We start from the raw sequence: 19,606 nt of genomic DNA on the forward strand, positions 1-19,606 counted from the left end.
GTCTCCTCGCCGCCTTGATCTAGGTTTGCCGAGGACGGCGGACTCGTCTCCTCGCCGCCTTGATCTAGGTTTGCCGAGGACGGCGGACTCGTCTCCTCGCCGCCTGGATCTAGGTTTTTCGAGGACGGCGGACTCGTCTCCTCGCCGCCTGGATCTAGGTTTTTCGAGGACGGCGGACTCGTCTCCTCGCCGCCTGGATCTAGGTTTTTCGAGGACGGCGGACTCGTCTCCTCGCCGCCTGGATCTAGGTTTTTCGAGGACGGCGGACTCGTCTCCTCGCCGCCTGGATCTAGGTTTTTCGAGGACGGCGGACTCGTCTCCTCGCCGCCTGGATCTAGGTTTTTCGAGGACGGCGGACTCGTCTCCTCGCCGCCTGGATCTAGGTTTTTCGAGGACGGCGGACTCGTCTCCTCGCCGCCTGGATCTAGGTTTTTCGAGGACGGCGGACTCGTCTCCTCGCCGCCTGGATCTAGGTTTTTCGAGGACGGCGGACTCGTCTCCTCGCCGCCTGGATCTAGGTTTTTCGAGGACGGCGGACTCGTCTCCTCGCCGCCTGGATCTAGGTTTTTCGAGGACGGCGGACTCGTCTCCTCGCCGCCTGGATCTAGGTTTTTCGAGGACGGCGAACTCGTCTCCTCGTCGTCTAGATTTAGGTTTTTCGAGGAGGCGAACTCGTCTCCTTACCGCCTAGATCTAGGTTTGCCGAGGACGGCGAACTCGTCTCCTCGCCGCTCAGATCTAGGTTGAGGACGATGGGCGTGTCTCCTTGCCGGTTAGATCTAGGTTTTCCAGGCGCTGCGAACATGTAAGGGGTTAGCACAGCTCCTCCTCTAGATCTGGAGATCACGTCGGAGATGGTAAATGTATAAGTGTCGTGCCTTCCACCCCTTCACTGTCGCCGCTTGATTGCGACACAATCTTCTCCGCTCTGTAACTTAGAAAAGGTAATTCTTATTCTCCTTATAGTCTTTCTTCTATCTAATATCATTCAACATATATTTTCTTACCGTCCAAACATCAACATCAAACTCTGTATGTATAACCCAAAAACTCAGGGAGATGAAAATAAATAAATAACGCACCGTGCTGCCTAGCAATTTCCTCGGTCTAGTGCCCTAATCTAATGCGTTCCATTTCCTTACACCAAACATAAGCACACCACTCTCTCGATCACGGAGTACGTCAAGCACGAGTCGCAAAGATCAAAGTAAAACACGCAAAAAAGTCAGAGAGGGTTAGTAGCAGCTAACGATGTTGCATATTAGTACTCCTAACATGTTTACACGGCTTTATTTTGAACAAGAAAAGGGAGTAGTAATAATCGGCAGGGAAGCAAGCGCGATCAGACAGAGAGGACACAGTCAGTCACAATAGAAAACACCCAAGAGGGTAGAGAGAGAGAGGCGACGAGGAAGAAGAGAGAGAGAGGGGAGGCGCGTGGGGAAAAAAAAGGAAGGAAACAAAATAAGGAATAAGCGAGGCAAGAGAAAACACAAGCAAGAAACAGCAACAAAAATAGGAGCCCAGCCGGAGGCGACGAGAGGAGGCGGAGGGAGCAGGCACGCGCACGCACAGGCTGAGGCGCAGAACAATAGGAAGACGAAGAAGAAAATTTTAATTAGGAGAATTAGGGGGAGGCGAGGAGGGGGATCGCGTCGGAATTCCGGCGAATCGGCGGGATCCGGCCGGGATCTGCGCGCCGGATGAGGGGCCGGCACCATGAAATGGTCGACATTGCTCAGTAAGGTCGTCTTCGCCGCCCCGCAGCCGCCTCCGCCGCCGCCACCCCCGGCGTCCCCGCTCCACCAGCAGGGCGACCAGGCCGACCCCGACAGCGCCACCCCGCGGCTCAGCTCCGCCTCCACCAGCGGGAGCGGAGCCGGCGACGACGGTGGCTTCGCGGCGGCGTTCGACGCGGCCTCCGGGAGCTCGCCCTCCTCCGCCACATCCTCTGTCAGGTGGGCCCCACGCCGACTCGAAATACTACCGCCCTGTCCTGCCCGAATCCATCGATGCTCGGACGCGATCTCTGTCGCGTGCGCTTTCCGGACTGAGACGATCGGATTTGGATTTCGGGAGCTTTTCGATCCTGGATGCTTGTTTCCCCTTCCTCTATGCGTTCCGACTTTGAAGATTTGGTTGGTAGATGCGGGATTGAGCATTAGATTGACATACTAACTGGCTGATTTTTTTGTTGACATGTATTAACTGGCGGATTGATTCAACTGATCGTGTTTTTAGCTCAAGCTTGTTTTAATTTTGCTGGGTATGTCTTCGGGTGAAATGATGTTGGGGGCGGTTGGACGAAGTGTTAGCTGCATGGTCAATTCATGGATTTGAAGCGTCTATATTCTACGACCTTCCTGCTTTTGTTGTTTGCATGTTCTTAGAATTACAGGGCCCTGGTTAGTTGAAATGTTTAGTTTGTTACTCCCTCCGTTCCATAAAGATTGGCACGGATTTGAACTACAGCTAGTTCAAATCCATGCCAATCTTTATGAAACGGAGGGAGTATGATTTAAGATAAAATTTGAACAGCTTCATTTGCTTACATTGCCGATGTTGTGGGGTGGAGATGGTATGGATCACTCTTAAGATACCATTCGAGTTTGCTAGAATTTGAATTAGATTACCCGTGTGAAGTTACCTGCTAAATTTGAAAAGGTTTATTTGCTGTAACTGTCTTGCTAGGGTTATGCTCATGTTTCCACTGGAAAGAAGTCTGAACTATTTTAATATGTTGAAAATCTTAACAAGTTTCAGTTTCCACTGCAAATGGGTGCATTGTTTATATGTGTGTGCTAGGCGCTAACACATTGTAATTGTACAAACTGAGCACATACATTACTGCCCTTTATAGGAAGGGTAGCATTCCCTCTGACCCCTTCTAGATCACGGTCAGTTTGTATTGGCTCGACAATTAGCAATGAAAGGTTGGTACTGTAATGGGTCTGGTTTGAAACCATAGCATATATGTCCCATGTGAAGAAGCAATTGTATAATTAATGGGGAAGTGAAAGTGGGGATTATAAGCCATATTAAACCTTCTAGAAAGAATAATGTCTTCCACATTTTCAGTACTAATGAGTTCCTGACAATCTCACCCCCTGTCATTACTACTAGATAGTCTATTGGTAAGGGATGAAGTGGGATAGCATTAGGACCTGAGAGCTTAGATCTTGATACAATAATTCTCTCCTACCTGTTCCTACCTGTTAGAATCTTCAACATTTGCAAGTTAAGGAGCGTATGTATAGGGGCACACCCATGTATTCTACAGTTTTGATGCAAAAAGTCTACCTTAAAATAATGGAAGAAGCATCACATTCCTTCATTTCAAATATTAATCAGGAATTTGGTTCTTCTGTTTGAAGCGAATGATAAAACTCTTCTGCAAAAGTTGTATGTTTGTACTGTCCTTAATATTCCCCCTCTTGTAATTGCAGGGGAAAAAATGAACTGGAGTCAGACTTCAGGAGGTTCTGGGAAGAATTCCGCTCTTCCAGCTCTGAAAAGGTATCTTGATGCTTCCATCTTGTCACCATAAACCGGTAACATCTTTCTAGCTGGTTCTTATCCTAACATTTGTCTTTGATTTCCCCTGCGCAGGAGAAAGAAAGGGCCTTAAATTTGGCAGTAGATGTCTTCTGTAGGCTAGTGAAGCAGCACTCTAGTGTAGCTCAATTAGTTACAAAGTATGACTTTCTATACTTTCATATTCTTTTATCAGATTCCTTAATAACTTATATCTGTTCTCTGTGCAAGAAACCGTAATGCATATCTTTCTGTTGATGACTTTTCTCATAATTGCTACAGGTTAGTAGAAGCACATGTTTTTGCTTTTGTTATTGGAAGGGCTTTTGTTACTGATGTGGAGAAACTAAGAATCCACAGCAAAGGAAGATCCTTGCATGTTGCTGATGTTATTGGCTTCTTTTCTGAGATCACAGAGGTTTGTCCTTGTTGTGTTTATATGGTGCAATTTCCAGACTCCAGGTGACCATACAATCTCTGATATCTTTTTTTTTCATGATCCAGCTTGGCATATGTCCAGGTTCAAACTTGTTATATGCTGTCGAAGTTCTTGTGACAGAGGTTTGTGCAGTTTTTCTTGTTAACATCAAGAGATTTGTGTCTTCCATTTATGTTTTTGTTTTCTTTACCATCACGTTTTCATGATATGTATCAATTTAATACTAGCACCAAATGTTTTGTGTTGAATTGCTGTTTTGCTTTTAATAGCTAATGCTAGTCGTACATAGTTCATCATGACAAATGCCTGTCATTGATATATAAGCCACAAGAAAAGGACCTCATGTGTCATTTCAAATTGGTTAACTTTATAATGCTATCATGCAGCTGCTTATAATGTGTTTATTTCCTTTGCAATGCTGTTTTCATCAGTATATTGGATTTACTTTGTCCGCTACAGTGCACTGTCCAAGCCACCCAGAGGCCAAAAATGATTCTAAACATCCAAGTGAAAAGAGGCGCATCATTGTTATTGCAAACATTAGCAATTCAATGCTAGTTATTGTTCTACTGAATAGCGCTGTTTCATTATTTGCCAATTGATTTTTCCTCTAATATTTGCCAATGGATGCTTAGAAGGACATCATATAGCTAAGCAATCAGTCATTGAAATGTTGCTTAATGTTTGGTGTTATATTCATGTTGTAATGTGCCAGTGGATACATTACCACAATTTTAGTTCTCTACTATGCTTCCATTTTCAACTTCCGTAGCGCGTTGAAATTGACGCATGGACACAGTACAAAGAAGTACGATGCATATACTTTCTGATAAAAAAAGGAACTTAGCTTGAATAAGGTTTTGCACAGCTGACTTCTGGTATCTCAAATCCATGATGAAACAGCATTCGCCAAATGCTCGGAATAACATGCATTTCATGTTTAATTTCTTGGTTACAGACTATTGATAAGCAGCCCCTGTTGGACTCTGGTATTTTGTGCTGCCTTATATATATCCTCAATTCCCTCTTGAGTCCTCATGAATCCTTCAAAAAATCCTCACCTGTTGGTGGTGAAGAATCTGCAAGTGAGAAGAATAAAGATTGGGATCCTATACAATCTCGGCGGCTTGAGGTAATGCTAGTCTCCTGGTCCTCATAGAAACATGACTTTGCAAGATTTCATAGTTGTTGACATATGACGAGGCAAAATCGCAGCCTGTAAACATTTATTTGGTTGCTTTTTGGATACTGTCGTGTCCTCGAGTGCTTATCTGATTATTACAAGTCTTCTGCTTTATGTTCAAATATGTGATATGTTTATCCTATTTAATACTTTCCTCTGTCATGGTCAGTTTTGGTTTTCACTTCACTTCTTGTTTCTGTTCTCTTAAGATCGAGGCAAGTGTAGTGCATATCATGAAGGCACTAGCAAGCCATTCATCTGCTGCACCCAGTTTAATTGAAGATGACGCTCTACAGCTTCTTTTCCACATGGTTGCAAATGGTTCTGTGTCCGTGTTTTCTCAGTTCAGGGAGGGTCTCGTTCCTCTTCATACAATTCAACTTCATCGCCATGCGATGCAGGTAAGTTGATATGATGCAGCGCTATCTATTGGTGTTCCTGTCAGATCACAAGTTACTAAATATATTAAGTTAATTACCAAACAGGTTCTCAGTCTTCTTCTTGCAAATGACAATGGGGCTTCTGCAAAGTACATAAGGAAGCACCAACTGGTACTTTCTTTATCTCTTCGCTGTAGATGGAAATATTCCTTTTTTTTTCTTCTGTAGAAGCTTATTATTTTGTTAGTTAAAATGGCTCCTTAACACCAAACAGCATGTGACAATGTCTCCTCAGTCATTTAGTCTTGATGTAAACTAATACATATCTCTACCTGTAACCTGCCAATGTACTGTTTGTTCGCTTTTGTGTGTGTATGTGTTTATTCTTGTGCAGATATTGCTAATTTGTCGTATTAACCCATTATGTATTATGCCTTATAGATTAAAGTACTCCTTATGGCTGTGAAAGATTTCAAACCTCAAAGTGGCGATGCTGCTTACACTATTGGCATCGTGGATTTGTTACTGGAATGTGTTGAGCTATCTTACAGGCCTGGTAAATATCTTTAGACTTCTGCCATTCATAGAATTTCTTCGAAGAAAAAAATTGTTTGATTCAAAATTCTCATGGTATTAAATTTTAAGCCTTGCTGCGTGCTAATATTACAATGTTTGGTCTAACTTGCAGAGGCTGGATCCATTAGGCTCAGGGAAGACATACATAATGCTCATGGTTACCAGTTCCTTGTTCAGTTTGCTCTTACACTATGCAGCCTACACAAAAATCAGGCTCACCAATCCTTGCCCAAGTTAGCATCTGAAGAGGATGTATTGGATTCTTCCGGCAGATTAGAACAAGATACATTTCCATGTGACCTTTCACCTCAGCTGTCCAGGTTGCTTGATGTTCTTGTAAATTTATCACAAACTGGACCCTATGAAGATTATGTTGGTAAAAGTATAAAATCTTCTCATGGGAAGGGAGCAGGTCACAGCAGAAGCCGGACTCCATCTGCCGACAAATTTGCAGATGAAGTTTTAGAAATTAGTAGTCCCAAGGTAAAAGATCTTGAAGCCATTCAGATGCTACAGGATATTTTTCTGAAGGCAGACAACTTGGAAGTGCAAGCTGAAGTTCTCAATAGAATGTTCAAGATTTTCTCTAGCCATCTTGAAAACTACAAGCTATGTCAACAACTGCGAACCGTTCCTCTTTTTATCCTAAACATGGGTGGTTTCCCTCCAGCGCTTCAAGAGGTCATCTTGAAAATTTTAGAATATGCAGTCACTGTTGTAAACTGCATTCCGGAGCAAGAATTGTTATCACTCTGTTGCTTATTGCAGCAACCAATTTCTACCAATCTTAAACATACAGTGCTTTCATTCTTCGTAAAGCTCCTCTCCTTTGACCAGCAGTACAAAAAAGTTCTCAGGGAAGTGGGTGTTCTGGGGGCACTGTTAGATGACTTGAAACAGAACAAGCTTTTCTCTGGAGATGAGCAGCAAAGCAAGATCTTCTACTCTCCTGAGATTAGGTCTAACACAGATGATTTTCAGAAAACTGTGGACAACAAAGACTCCATTCTTTCGCCGAAGTTGATGTCTTCTGGCTCCACAAAATTTCCCATGTTTGATGATGAAGGGACAATTACTGTTGCCTGGGATTGCCTTTTTTATTTGCTGAAGAGAGCTGATACTAACCAGCAATCTTTCCGATCTTCCAATGGAGTCAACACCATTCTTCCTTTCTTGGTATCTGAAAGTCACAGATCTGGTGTGCTGCGACTATTGTCATGCCTGATAATTGAAGATTCTCTCCAGGTTTGTGTCCTTGGCTTGCTCTCCCATGAAAACAACTCATTTTTCCATCGCTTTAGGTTCTAAGTTCTAAATGTTTTCGGCCTATGTGGACAACTATTCAAGTTTAAGTGCCTATGCTTACCATAAGTCTTCACCAGCATGCCAGGTGAACTGTGACTTCTTTGACATATGCAATCCTTGCTCTTTTCAGGCTCATCCAGAAGAAATAGGATCACTTATTGAAATCTTGAAGAGTGGGATGGTATCAACTTCCCTGGGTTCTCAATACAAGCTTGACAATGATGCAAAATGCGATACGTTTGGTGCTCTGTGGCGTATTCTTGGGGCAAACAGTTCAGCACAAAGAGTTTTTGGAGAAGCCACTGGTTTTTCTCTGCTACTTACAACGCTTCATAGTTTCCAGAATGAAGGTGAAAATGAGGAGACAGAACACTCGCTGTTTACTCACATGAAGATCTTTGGTTTTCTAATGCGAGCTATGACAGCTGCTGTTTGCAACAATGCTGTTAATAGGATAAGGTTGCATACAATCCTGTCGTCACACACTTTCTATGATCTTCTCTCTGAATCTGGGTTGCTTTGTGTGGATTGCGAGAAACAAGTTATCTTACTTTTGCTTGAGCTTGCACTTGAGATTGTTCTTCCTCCCACTAGCAACCTGCAGGTGGAGAGCTTGTCTGAAACCTCAGAGGATGAATCAGGTTTCTTGTCTGCAACCTCGTTTGGGCTTTCTAGGCTTGATGGGGAACGAGCCTACAATGCTAGTGCAGTTGTCGTATTGATCCGATCCTTGCTAGTATTTACGCCTAAAGTTCAACTTGAGTTGCTGAGATTCATTGAGAAGCTAGCAAGTGCTGGTCCCTTCAACCAGGAGAATTTAAGTTCTGTTGGTATGGACAGAAGTTCTTATTACCGTTTCTTTTCTTGTGACTCTGGTTGACAAGAGTACCTTATCTTTCTCTTGCCATTTTTTTGTTACACAGGATGTGTTGGTCTTCTGCTTGAGACAATCAACCCATTTTTGGAGGGTTCCTCTCCTATTCTCAATCATGCTTTAAAGATTGTTGAAGTGCTAGGTGCCTATAGGTCAGTTACATTCCATGAAATTCCACTGCTGATCTCATTGTACTAGCTCTGTCCTTTGATTATGTGGTACATGTTTTTTCTTGGGTTAGGTTATCTTCTTCCGAACTAAGACTTCTTGTGAGGTATATACTTCAGCTGAAAGTGAAGCGTTCAGGGCATCTTTTTGTCAATATGATGGACAAGCTAATTCAAATGGAAGATGTCAGACAAGGAGATATTTCTCTAGCCCCTTTCATTGAGATGGACATGAGCAAAGCTGGCCATGCATCCATTCAGGTTTCATTAGGTGAAAGGACATGGCCACCTGTTTCTGGATATTCTTTTGTTTGTTGGTTTCAGTTTAGAAACTTCTTTAGAAGCCATTCTAAGGAAGCAGATAAAACATCAAAAGGGGCTTCTGGTAAAAGGAGTGGACAAGTTTTGCGCATCTTTTCTGTGGGCACAGTGGATGATGCCAACACTATGTATGCAGAACTTTATCTCCATGACAATGGTGTTTTTACTATAGCAACAAGCAATTCAAGTTCATTGTCGTTTCCTGGCATTGAAATGGGAGAGGGGAAATGGCATCATCTTGCAGTTGTTCATAGCAAACCAAATGCATTAGCTGGCCTTTTTCAAGCAAGTGTGGCTAGCATATACCTTGATGGAAAGCTGAGGCACACTGGCAAGCTTGGATACTCGCCATCCCCATTCGGCAAATCTTTGCAAGTTACACTTGGTACACCTGCAATCCGTGGCAAAGTGTCTGACCTGTCATGGCAGCTCCGCTGCTGTTATCTTTTTGAGGAAGTGTTGACACCAGGGAGCATTTGCTTCATGTATATTCTCGGACAAGGTTACCGGGGATTGTTCCAGGACACCGATCTTCTGAGATTTGTCCCTAACCGGGCCTGTGGTGGGGAGGTAATGGCAATTCTTGATTCATTAGAAGTGGAAGTGACCGCACCTTCAAGCAGCCAACGCATTGATAGTTCAATGAAACAAGTGAATTCTAGACTTGAGAGCAGTGGAATTGTATGGGATATGGAAAGGTTAAGAAATCTCTCCTTGCAATTGTCCGGGAGGAAGCTAATATTTGCGTTTGATGGAACATCATCAGATGCTTTTCGAGCATCTGGGACTCTTTCCTTGCTGAACCTTGTTGATCCAACTTCTGCTGCTGCATCCCCAATCGGAGGTGTGTGAATTTTTCCAGTTATTTAATTTATGCTTTGTCTTTCTCAGTTGGAATATGTCAAGACTGAATTAGCTGTTCATATTGACAGGGATACCACGATATGGGCGTCTAAGTGGTGATGTTTATGTGTGCAATCAATGTACAATTGGTGACACTGTTCAAACTGTTGGAGGAATGCCTGTTGTTCTTGCTCTCGTTGAGGCGGCTGAAACTAGGGATATGCTGCATATGGCACTGGAATTGCTTGCATTATCTCTTCTGCAGAGTCATCAAAATGTGAAAGACATGCAGGCCTTGAGGGGCTATCATCTTCTTGCACTTTTTCTGCATAGGAGAATGTCATTATTCGATATGCAATCTCTTGATATCTTCTTCCGAATCGCTGCCTGTGAGGCTTCATTTCCTGAGCCACAGAAATCGAATATAAACCGAACAGCAAGCTATGCATCTGGAATCTCCCCAGAGGCCAGTCTTGATGATCTTAGCTTACCCAAGTTCAGTGATGATGTGTCTTCTGTTGGATCACATGGAGATCTAGATGATTTTTCAGGCCAAAAAGATTCATTTAGTAGCCATCTGTCTGAGCTTGAAAATGCTGACTTAGCTGGTGAGACTTCTGAGTTCATAGTCTTGTCAAATGCTGATATGGTTGAACATGTTCTCTTGGACTGGACTATATGGGTTGGTGCTCCTATATCAGTACAAATAACTCTTCTTGGGTTTCTTGAGAGGATGGTATCGATGCATTGGTTTAGGAACCACAACCTCACAATATTGCGTCGAATTAATCTTGTGCAGCATCTTCTTGTTACTTTACAACGTGGTGATGTCGAAATTCCTGTGCTGGAGAAGCTAGTTGTGCTGCTTGGTGTCATCTTGGAGGATGGTTTTCTAGCTTCTGAGTTGGAGTTAGTTGTAAGGTTCATAATCATGACATTTGATCCTCCAGAACTTACACCAAACCGTCAGATTGTCCGGGAGGCTATGGGAAAACATATTATTGTGAGGAACATGTTATTGGAGATGCTTATTGATCTGCAAGTAACCATAAACACTGAAGAGTTGCTGGAGCAATGGCATAAAGTTGTTTCATCTAGGTTGGTCACATATTTCCTTGATGAAGCTGTGCATCCGACAAGTATGAGATGGATCACGACTCTATTAGGAGTTTGCCTTACATCATCTACTACATTTGCTCTGAAGTTCCGTACAAGTGGTGGTTTCCAGGGGTTGAATCACGTGCTTCCAAGTTTTTATGATTCTCCTGAAATATATTATATAATCTTCTGTTTGGTTTTTGGGAAGCCTGTTTATCCTCGAGTACCAGAGGTCCGCATGCTTGATTTCCACGCTCTTATGCCTAGTGATGGGAACTATGGAGAACTGAAGTTTGTTGATCTATTGGATACTGTTATTGCAATGGCGAAAGCTACATTTGATTCATTTATTATGAAGTCTATGCTTGCACATCAGAATAACGATCTTTCACACCTTAATGGCACCTTGGTTGCGGATCTTGTGGAAGCAACGTCGGACATGGGAGGAGATCTTCAAGGAGAAGCTCTGATGCATAAGACATATGCAGCAAGGTTAATGGGTGGTGAAGCAGCAGCACCTGCTGTTGCTACTTCAATACTGCGGTTCATGGTTGATTTGGCAAAAACATGCCCACCATTCTCTGCTGTTTGCAGGCGTCATGATTTCCTAGATAGCTGTGTTGATCTATACTTCTCTTGCGTAAGGTTTGTATGATGTACATATATCAAGTTACTTGATGTTCTAGATGTTTATTATACTGACCCTTCCTTTTGTTCTGCAGGTCTGATTGTGCCCTGAAGATGGCAAAAGATCTAACTACTGCAGCAACAGACGAGAAGCACATGAATGATGATGACAATGAAAGTTCAAAAGATACCTTTTCATGTTTGCCACAGGATCAGGAACAATCTTCCAAAACTTTGAGTGCTGCAAGTTTTCCTCAGGAGCATAAGAGTACCAGCTCAGAAAGTACTGACATGCAGAACTCTTCTGATAATGGTGAAGTAAAAGCAGATAGCTCTCCCAGTGAGGAGCTCAGCACCAAGTTTGTAAACGGAGAAACAAAGCAAGTGTTTAAGAATGTGCATGATCAAGGACAGTTGCCAGCTGTCAGATCAAATGGCATTGCTGATTCTCATCAATTAGCTGATTCACCCAGCCCAGTCTCTATGATCAATATTGGATCCCCAGTTTTATCTGAGAGATCAACACACAAGGCAGCAAGCACCCCTACTGCGTCTCCCATGGCCCCATTCACTTCTTGGGCTGGCAGCACAGGATCATATACTGATGGTAGACACCTGACAGCCTCTCCATCGATGTCTTCAACTATATCTGCAATGGACCTCGATTCATCCCCTGATCTGAAGACAAACATTCAGGGATCGACTGCAGTGAACTCATTTTTCCCAATCAATTCAAAGCTTTTGCTTGACATAGATGATTTAGGTTATGGAGGTGGCCCTTGCTCTGCAGGAGCTACTGCCGTTCTTGATTTCATTGCTCAAATCCTTGCTGATATTATCTCAGAACAGCTCAAAGCAACACTCTTTATTGAGAGCATTCTCGAGTCTGCGCCTTTGTTTGTAGATGTTGATTCTGCATTGGTTTTTCAAGGCTTGTGTCTAAGCAGACTGATGAACTTCCTTGAAAGAAAGCTCTTACTCGATGATGAAGAGGATGGGAAGAAACTCGACAAGAGCCGCTGGTCTGTCAACTTGGACCCGCTCTGCTATATGATTGTTGATCGTGTATACATTGGCTGCTTTCCAACCCCACTTGGGGTACTGCGGACGCTAGAATTCTTGATGTCCATGTTGCAGCTTGCCAATCAAGATGGCCGTATTGAGGATGCAGTACCTTCAGGTAAAGGTATTTTATCCATTGCTCGAGGAACCAGGCAACTTGACCCCTATATCCATGCCATATTGAAGAACACAAACCGGATGATAATGTACTGTTTCCTGCCAACATTCCTTAAGAATCTCGGGGAGGATGACCTGCTGGCAAATCTGGCTTTCTTAACAGAAACAGGGAGAAATTTAGCTTCTAAACCTCCCCATGAAGATTATTCTCTCGATATCTGTACCATTCTTCAGCTTTTGATTGCCAACAAGAGACTGGTTCTATGCCCAAGCAATGTTGATACTGATCTAATGTGTTGTTTCTGCATAAACCTGATGGCACTTCTTCGTGATGAGAGATTAACTGCTCAAAACTTAGCGGTGGATTTACTCAAGTACCTGGTTGTGCATCGACGTCCATCTCTCGAGGAGCTGCTAGTTTGTAAGCCTAACCAAGGGCAACAAACTGACATCCTGCATGGAGGGCTTGATAAACTACTGACTGGGAGTACATCGATGTTTTTTGAGTGGCTCCAGAATTCTCAGCAAACAATTAGTAAAGTGTTAGACCAGTGTGCTTTAATAATGTGGGTTCAATACATTACTGGCTCAGCAAAATTTCCTGGGGTGAGAATAAAAGGAATGGAAGTCAGGCGAAAGAAAGAGATGGGACGGAAATCACGCGAAATTATAAAACTAGATGGAAGGCACTGGGAACAGATAAATGAACGGAGGTATAATCTTGATTTGGTCCGTGATGTGATGTCCACAGAGCTAAGAGCTATTCGTCAAGACAAATATGGATGGATTTTGCATGGAGAAAGTGAGTGGCAGAGCCAACTTCAACAGCTTGTACATGAAAGAGGTATTTTCCCCATTCGTCAATTATCCCTGGAACCTGAATGGCAGCTATGTGCTGTTGAAGGACCATATAGAATGCGGAAGAAACTGGAGAACTCCAAATTTAAGATAGACACTATTCAGAATGTGCTATCCAGCAGCCTTGGGTTTGATGATTTTACGATGTCCAAGAAAGATGATGGAGACATGTTGATGACATCTGGGTCAGATACAATGTCAGGCTTGAATCTTGTGACCTATGACACTGAACAGAGGGAAATTGATGCTGCTGAATTCACATCTTTCAAAGATGATGATGACATATTCAAAGGAGGAAGCACAATGTCACCTCCAATTGGCTGGACTGATGATAAAAGCAGCATTAATGAACAGAGTCTTCACTCTGCAACCGATTTTGGAGCAAAGTCAAGTTCCTTTTCTTATCACATGACAGAGAGTGTGCAAGGTAAATCTGAGTTTAATTCACCAAGACAGCCACCTTCAGTTAAAGGCACTGATACAAGAACCTCAGAGGATAAATCAGAAAAGGAGTTGCTTGACAATGGAGAATATCTTATCAGACCTTATCTGGAACCTTCTGAAAAAATTAGGCATAAGTACAATTGTGAACGTGTTGCTGGTCTTGACAAGCATGATGGCATATTTCTTATTGGGGATCTGTGCTTATACATTATTGAGAACTTCTACATCGACGATTCCAATTGCATTTGCGAAAAGGGCGATCAAGATGAGCTCTCTGTCATCGACCAGGCTTTGGGTGTGAAAAAGGATATAATGGGAAGCATTGATTCCCAGCAGAAATCACCTTCACCATGGGGTGCTACTGCAAAGATTTTGCTTGGTGGCAGAGCATGGGCATACAATGGAGGTGCTTGGGGTAAGGAAAAGCTTTGCAGTAGCAGCAATCTGCCTCATCCATGGCATATGTGGAAGCTTGATAGTGTCCATGAGCTTCTGAAACGTGACTATCAGCTTCGCCCTGTTGCAATCGAGATTTTCAGCATGGATGGGTGTAATGAGCTTCTAGTTTTCCACAAAAAGGAGAGGGAGGAAGTTTTCAAAAATCTGATTGCCATGAACCTCCCACGGAATAGCATGTTTGTATTCTTAATCTTTTGCAGTTACATACACTCTTAATTCTATGCACATTTGCTCAGTATTAAGATTTGATCACTTCTTAGTTATTAATAGTTACTACAACTGAAATGATTTCCAAACAATGAATTAGGTGTCTGTAGAATCATTCAGCTACAATGGTATGAAAGGTCATAGGTTGTCAGTTCATAACATTATCCTCCAGGGAAAGTAGCATTCATATTTCATTCTGTAAGTGGCTAGCTTCCTTTGTGCTAAATTGTGACTAGGTTAGAAACCATCTTGGAATTGATCCCCGGACAGCGCCCAACTGGCTCCTGTGTTTCAGCTATTTTTTCAAAAACATGCTCCAGTGTTTCATTTCCTAGCATGGTAGGTTTATCATAAATGTTAAACATGATTCCGTTGAAAACTAGATAGTGTTTCTTCACTCCTATAAAAATCTCAATTGTGGTGGCGGTCTGTTCACCTTTAGGCCATGCCACTTATTGATTTGGCCCAAACAATTAAGATGAGAGCGAGCATGTATGATTTGATTTTGACGTTAAATGGTGTACAACTTCTCTTTAAACATATAGTGTAAATTTTAGTCTGTAGCAAGTAGCAACACACAGGTATTGTGCTAGTTTCACCAAATATTGCTACAAATCAAATTATGTCTTTTAGTAGCATAACAAAACAACATGAGAAGTGCGCATAATGGGTCAACACCAGCCAGCCAACTGCGAAGATTATGTAAATTTGCAAGATGTTGAGCTCCCATTAGTCAAATTTTGCCCTCCCAATGAAATCTGGGAACTAGTAGTCACCAACGAGTTCTGAATTTTTGTATTGCCTGTGTTGGACACGTAATGTAATTGCAAGTGTAAAGATGTGGATACAAGTGCATTTCAGGTTGCATGAAATTAGATTTGAAGGGCTTTGATGATTCACTGGAGTAATCTCCTATCTTTTTTTCTTCCTGCATGATCTATTGTAATTGATAGCTCATTTTAATGCTTTCACGTACTTGAGTACAAGAACTTGATAATAATACAAGAAACCATGGCTTTCCACAGGTTGGACACGACAATATCAGCTTCCTCAAAACAGGATAGCGGTGAGGGGAGCCGTCTTTTCAAAGTCATGGCAAAATCATTCTCTAAAAGATGGCAAAGTGGAGAAATTACCAATTTCCAGTATCTCATGCATCTAAATACACTTGCCGGTCGAGGGTATAGTGACCTTACACAGTACCCAGTGTTTCCATGGGTTCTTGCAGATTACGAGAGCAATACCTTAGATCTGACAAACCCACAGACATTTCGTAAGCTTGACAAACCAATGGGATGTCAAACAGAGGGAGGAGAAGAGGAGTTCCGTAAGAGGTATGTTCATTTAACACCAATAGAAATACCACTTTTGCTTCTTTTCTCAATTGAAAAAACCCTACCCCTCTTCAGTGTTTCTAGCAACTACCATCAATTGAAGTACTCTCTTCTGTTCCTTTCAGATATGATAGCTGGGATGACCCTGATGTACCAAAGTTCCATTATGGTTCTCATTACTCAAGTGCTGGGATTGTCCTTTTCTATCTTTTGAGGCTTCCTCCTTTCAGCACGGAAAACCAGAAATTACAGGGTGGACAATTTGACCATGCAGACCGGTTATTCAATAGTGTCAAAGATACGTGGGTAAGCGCTGCTGGTAAGAGCAACACATCAGATGTGAAAGAACTCATTCCCGAGTTCTATTATTTACCTGAGTTTTTGGAGAACCGGTTTAGTCTGGACTTGGGGGAGAAACAATCAGGAGAGAAGGTATACTTTCACAAAAGTGCACTAATTTTTGTGTTGAGTTTAATGTGATGATAATACTCTAAGCGAAGCTCAGATTTTTTGTTGGAGCCAGGCAATTTAACTAAGTGAAACAATGCTTTCAGGTCGGTGATGTTGTTTTGCCACCTTGGGCTAAAGGTAGCACCCGAGAATTCATTAGCAAGCACCGGGAAGCCCTGGAATCAGACTTTGTATCTGAGAATCTGCATCATTGGATTGATCTTATTTTTGGATACAAGCAGAGAGGAAAGGTATATAGCATCCCATGTTTCTGCAATTTCCATCTCTCCCTGCCGTAGTAGTGTTGCTGTTTCCATCACTGACAATATAAATACGCTTATGGTTAAATCAAGCGTGTTTTCTTTGTTATAGAAAATAATAATTGGATATAGGTTTGTTTTTCATTGTACCTGAGATGTAATTTTGACTATTCATTGTTATGTCATCATGTTTCAGAACTGTTATTTTATCCCTTTTATGTTTGCGAACAGTAATGTGAAACAGAGCAAGTGACTTGTACTCTGAAACATTCACTTCGTAACTGTCACTCTTATTTACTGTGGTTTCTAATGGTTATTTTCTTATGTGTGTGACAGGCAGCTGAAGATGCTGTCAATGTTTTCTATCACTACACATATGAAGGCAATGTTGACATTGATGCAGTATCAGATCCTACCATGAAGGCTTCAATACTGGCACAGATCAATCATTTCGGCCAGACACCCAAACAGTTATTCCAAAAAGCCCATCCACAGCGACGGACTGACAGGAAAGTACCTCCTCATCCTCTACGCTACAGCGCCTATCTTACACACCAAGAGATTCGAAAGACAGTATCATCAGTGTCCCAGATTGTGAGCTACAATGATAAGATCCTAATTGCCTCGGCGAACAGCTTGCTCAAACCAGTAACTTATAGTGAGTATATCTCATGGGGATTTCCTGACCGCAGTTTGAGAATATTGACCTATGATCAGGATAGACTTCAATCAACACATGAGAACCTTCATGGTGGTAGTCAAATTCAGTGCACTGGGGTGAGCCATGATGGCAACATTCTCACCACAGGTGGTGATGATGGAGTAGTTGCAGTATGGAGATTTGTCAAAGATGGTATTCGTCGTCTCCTTAGAATGGAGAAAGCCCTGTGTGCTCACACTGCCAAAATAACATGCGTCTATGTCAGCCAGCCTTATTCGTTAATTGTCTCCGGCTCTGATGATTGTTCTGTCATCTTGTGGGACCTGACAAGCCTGGTCTTTGTGAAGCAGCTACCTAAGTTCCCAGCATCAGTGTCTGCATTACATGTGAACAACCTCACTGGTGAGATTCTGACTGGCGCTGGTGTTCTTTTTGCTGTTTGGAGCATCAACGGAGACTGTCTTGCTGTGGTGAACACTTCACAGCTTCCTTCTGATCTCATATTGTCAGTGGCAAGTACTACACACTCAGACTGGCAGGATACAAACTGGTATGTGACAGGTCATCAAAGTGGTGCTGTCAAGGTATGGAAGATGGTGCACTGCACGTCTGATGAGGCAGCAAACAACAAAAGCAAATCGCCGCCAACCAGCTATGGAGGGCCAGACCTGAATGGCCAGACACTGGAATACAGGCTCCTTCTTCAGAAGGTTCTCAAGTCACACAAGCACCCGGTCACTGCCCTTTGTCTACCACCTGACCTGAAGCAGCTTCTGAGCGGAGATGCCAGTGGTCGCTTGTTTTCGTGGTCACTGAAAGATGACAGCTTTAAGGGTTCATAGCGATGGAGAAATCAGGATTCACCTGCACATATCAAAAGCATTGATGAAATTATATCTGGTCTCTTCCAAATCTGGAAACTGACAACCACCTTGTGTTGACAACAAGAGCACAAGATTGCCCTCGGCTTGCTGAAACATGCTATATGAGGACCCATCTCAGCGCCCATGCCATTCTGCAATGGATGATAGGCCCAACATAACCGAAACACAAAGGAAAGAAGTGGATGAGGCGATGGAGGTGTAGTTGTGCTGACAATATAATCTTATACTGTGCATTATGTGCTGGTTCTACCCCTTGCTCTTGGGGTTTTTTGATAGGAGAAAGGGTTCCATGTGGGGTAGGGGCCAGTGTTTGTAAAGTGTGTATATGATGCTTTGGTGGTAATGGTTGGGGTGGACGATGATGATGTTGTACTGTCAATGATTTTGTTTGGGGATGGATGTAAGGGAAGGGTGTTAGGTTTCTTTTTCTTTTTATTTCTCCGTAGCTCCCCCAGAAGTGGTGTTGTTCATTCATTGACTGGGTGTAATTTGAGCACCCTTCTGTTCACCTCAGTTCAGTTCAGTTCAGTGATGCACCCTATCCATCTCAATCCCATTCGGGAGCCTAATTTTGGAGCGTCTGCCTATCTAGCGTCAGATCGTCATCAGTCTATTCTTTGGCGATTAGTTTTCGTTGAGCAATTATCAAACAACCGTCCACATACATTTTTTTTTATCGGACCGTCCACACAGAATTTTTTTTTGAGAAATACAGTATAAACATAGACGCTCACAACACGCGCGTACACTCATCCCTGTGAACGCATATACGCACACTCTATCCCTATGAGCACCTTCGAAAGATTGAGACGGCAGATCTCGAGAGATTGACGAAGTCACCGCAGATATCTCGCTGTTGACAGGTGCGTCACCTACGAGAATAACACCGGTATACGTCCACACAGACGTCAAATGATGTCAAATGAATCTTCGTAAATTACGATAAACAAATCTTACAGTCCTTCCCCAACCGCATGTTATGCCTCAAGATATCGTGTATACGGCATCTGAAACATCAGAAAGAGAGATACCGTATCTAAAACTACGTATAGCGCTTTAGTGTGGGAATTCATAATTTAGTTCTCACGAAACATTCGAAATATTACATATATCTATACGCTTTTAAAACATAGATACATCCATATTTCGATAAATTTGAGACAAGTAATATGGATATGAGGGAGTAGCAATTTTGGAGGATTCTAATCCCAACCCGTTTGATTTGCACCATTTGAAACTTTTTAGGCATAGATGCATTCATATTTGGGCAATTTTGAGTCACTTAATATTGGGACGGAGGGAGCATTATATATTCATATGTTTTGAATTCTCTTAAATAAAGTGTCATGATATTAAATTTCTGTGTTTTCTCTCTTCCAAACTGAGCCTAAGATATGATCTAATCGGATCGGCGGGTACCATCAATTAATCTTGTAAGCTTTCCACGTCAACGCATGCTGCGATAATGAAGCAAAAACGGATAAGAACTACGCGGCTGTTTAGCCACCGGATTGACCAAACTG

The 19,606-nt window shown here is 42.6% G+C and overlaps 1 protein-coding gene across 1 annotated transcript; it reads left to right on the forward strand.

Annotated features, from left to right (window-relative positions):
• The first annotated feature begins 1,398 nt into the window (after nt 1–1,398).
• Nucleotides 1,399–18,652, forward strand: LOC100830980 (protein SPIRRIG). Its single transcript, XM_010231770.3, has 19 exons — nt 1,399–1,958; nt 3,447–3,516; nt 3,610–3,695; nt 3,817–3,952; nt 4,039–4,095; nt 4,932–5,105; nt 5,366–5,557; nt 5,642–5,707; nt 5,978–6,092; nt 6,225–7,357; nt 7,548–8,247; nt 8,341–8,443; nt 8,533–9,623; nt 9,712–11,365; nt 11,443–14,463; nt 15,520–15,828; nt 15,954–16,260; nt 16,383–16,529; nt 16,875–18,652. The coding sequence occupies exons 1-19, from the start codon at nt 1,720–1,722 to the stop codon at nt 18,039–18,041; spliced, it is 10,767 nt and encodes a 3,588-aa protein (XP_010230072.1). The 5' UTR covers nt 1,399–1,719; the 3' UTR covers nt 18,042–18,652.
• The last annotated feature ends 954 nt before the right edge of the window (nt 18,653–19,606 follow it).

The sequence above is a fragment of the Brachypodium distachyon genome, chromosome 1, assembly GCF_000005505.3.
Source record: "Brachypodium distachyon strain Bd21 chromosome 1, Brachypodium_distachyon_v3.0, whole genome shotgun sequence".
Lineage (NCBI taxonomy): Eukaryota > Viridiplantae > Streptophyta > Magnoliopsida > Poales > Poaceae > Brachypodium > Brachypodium distachyon.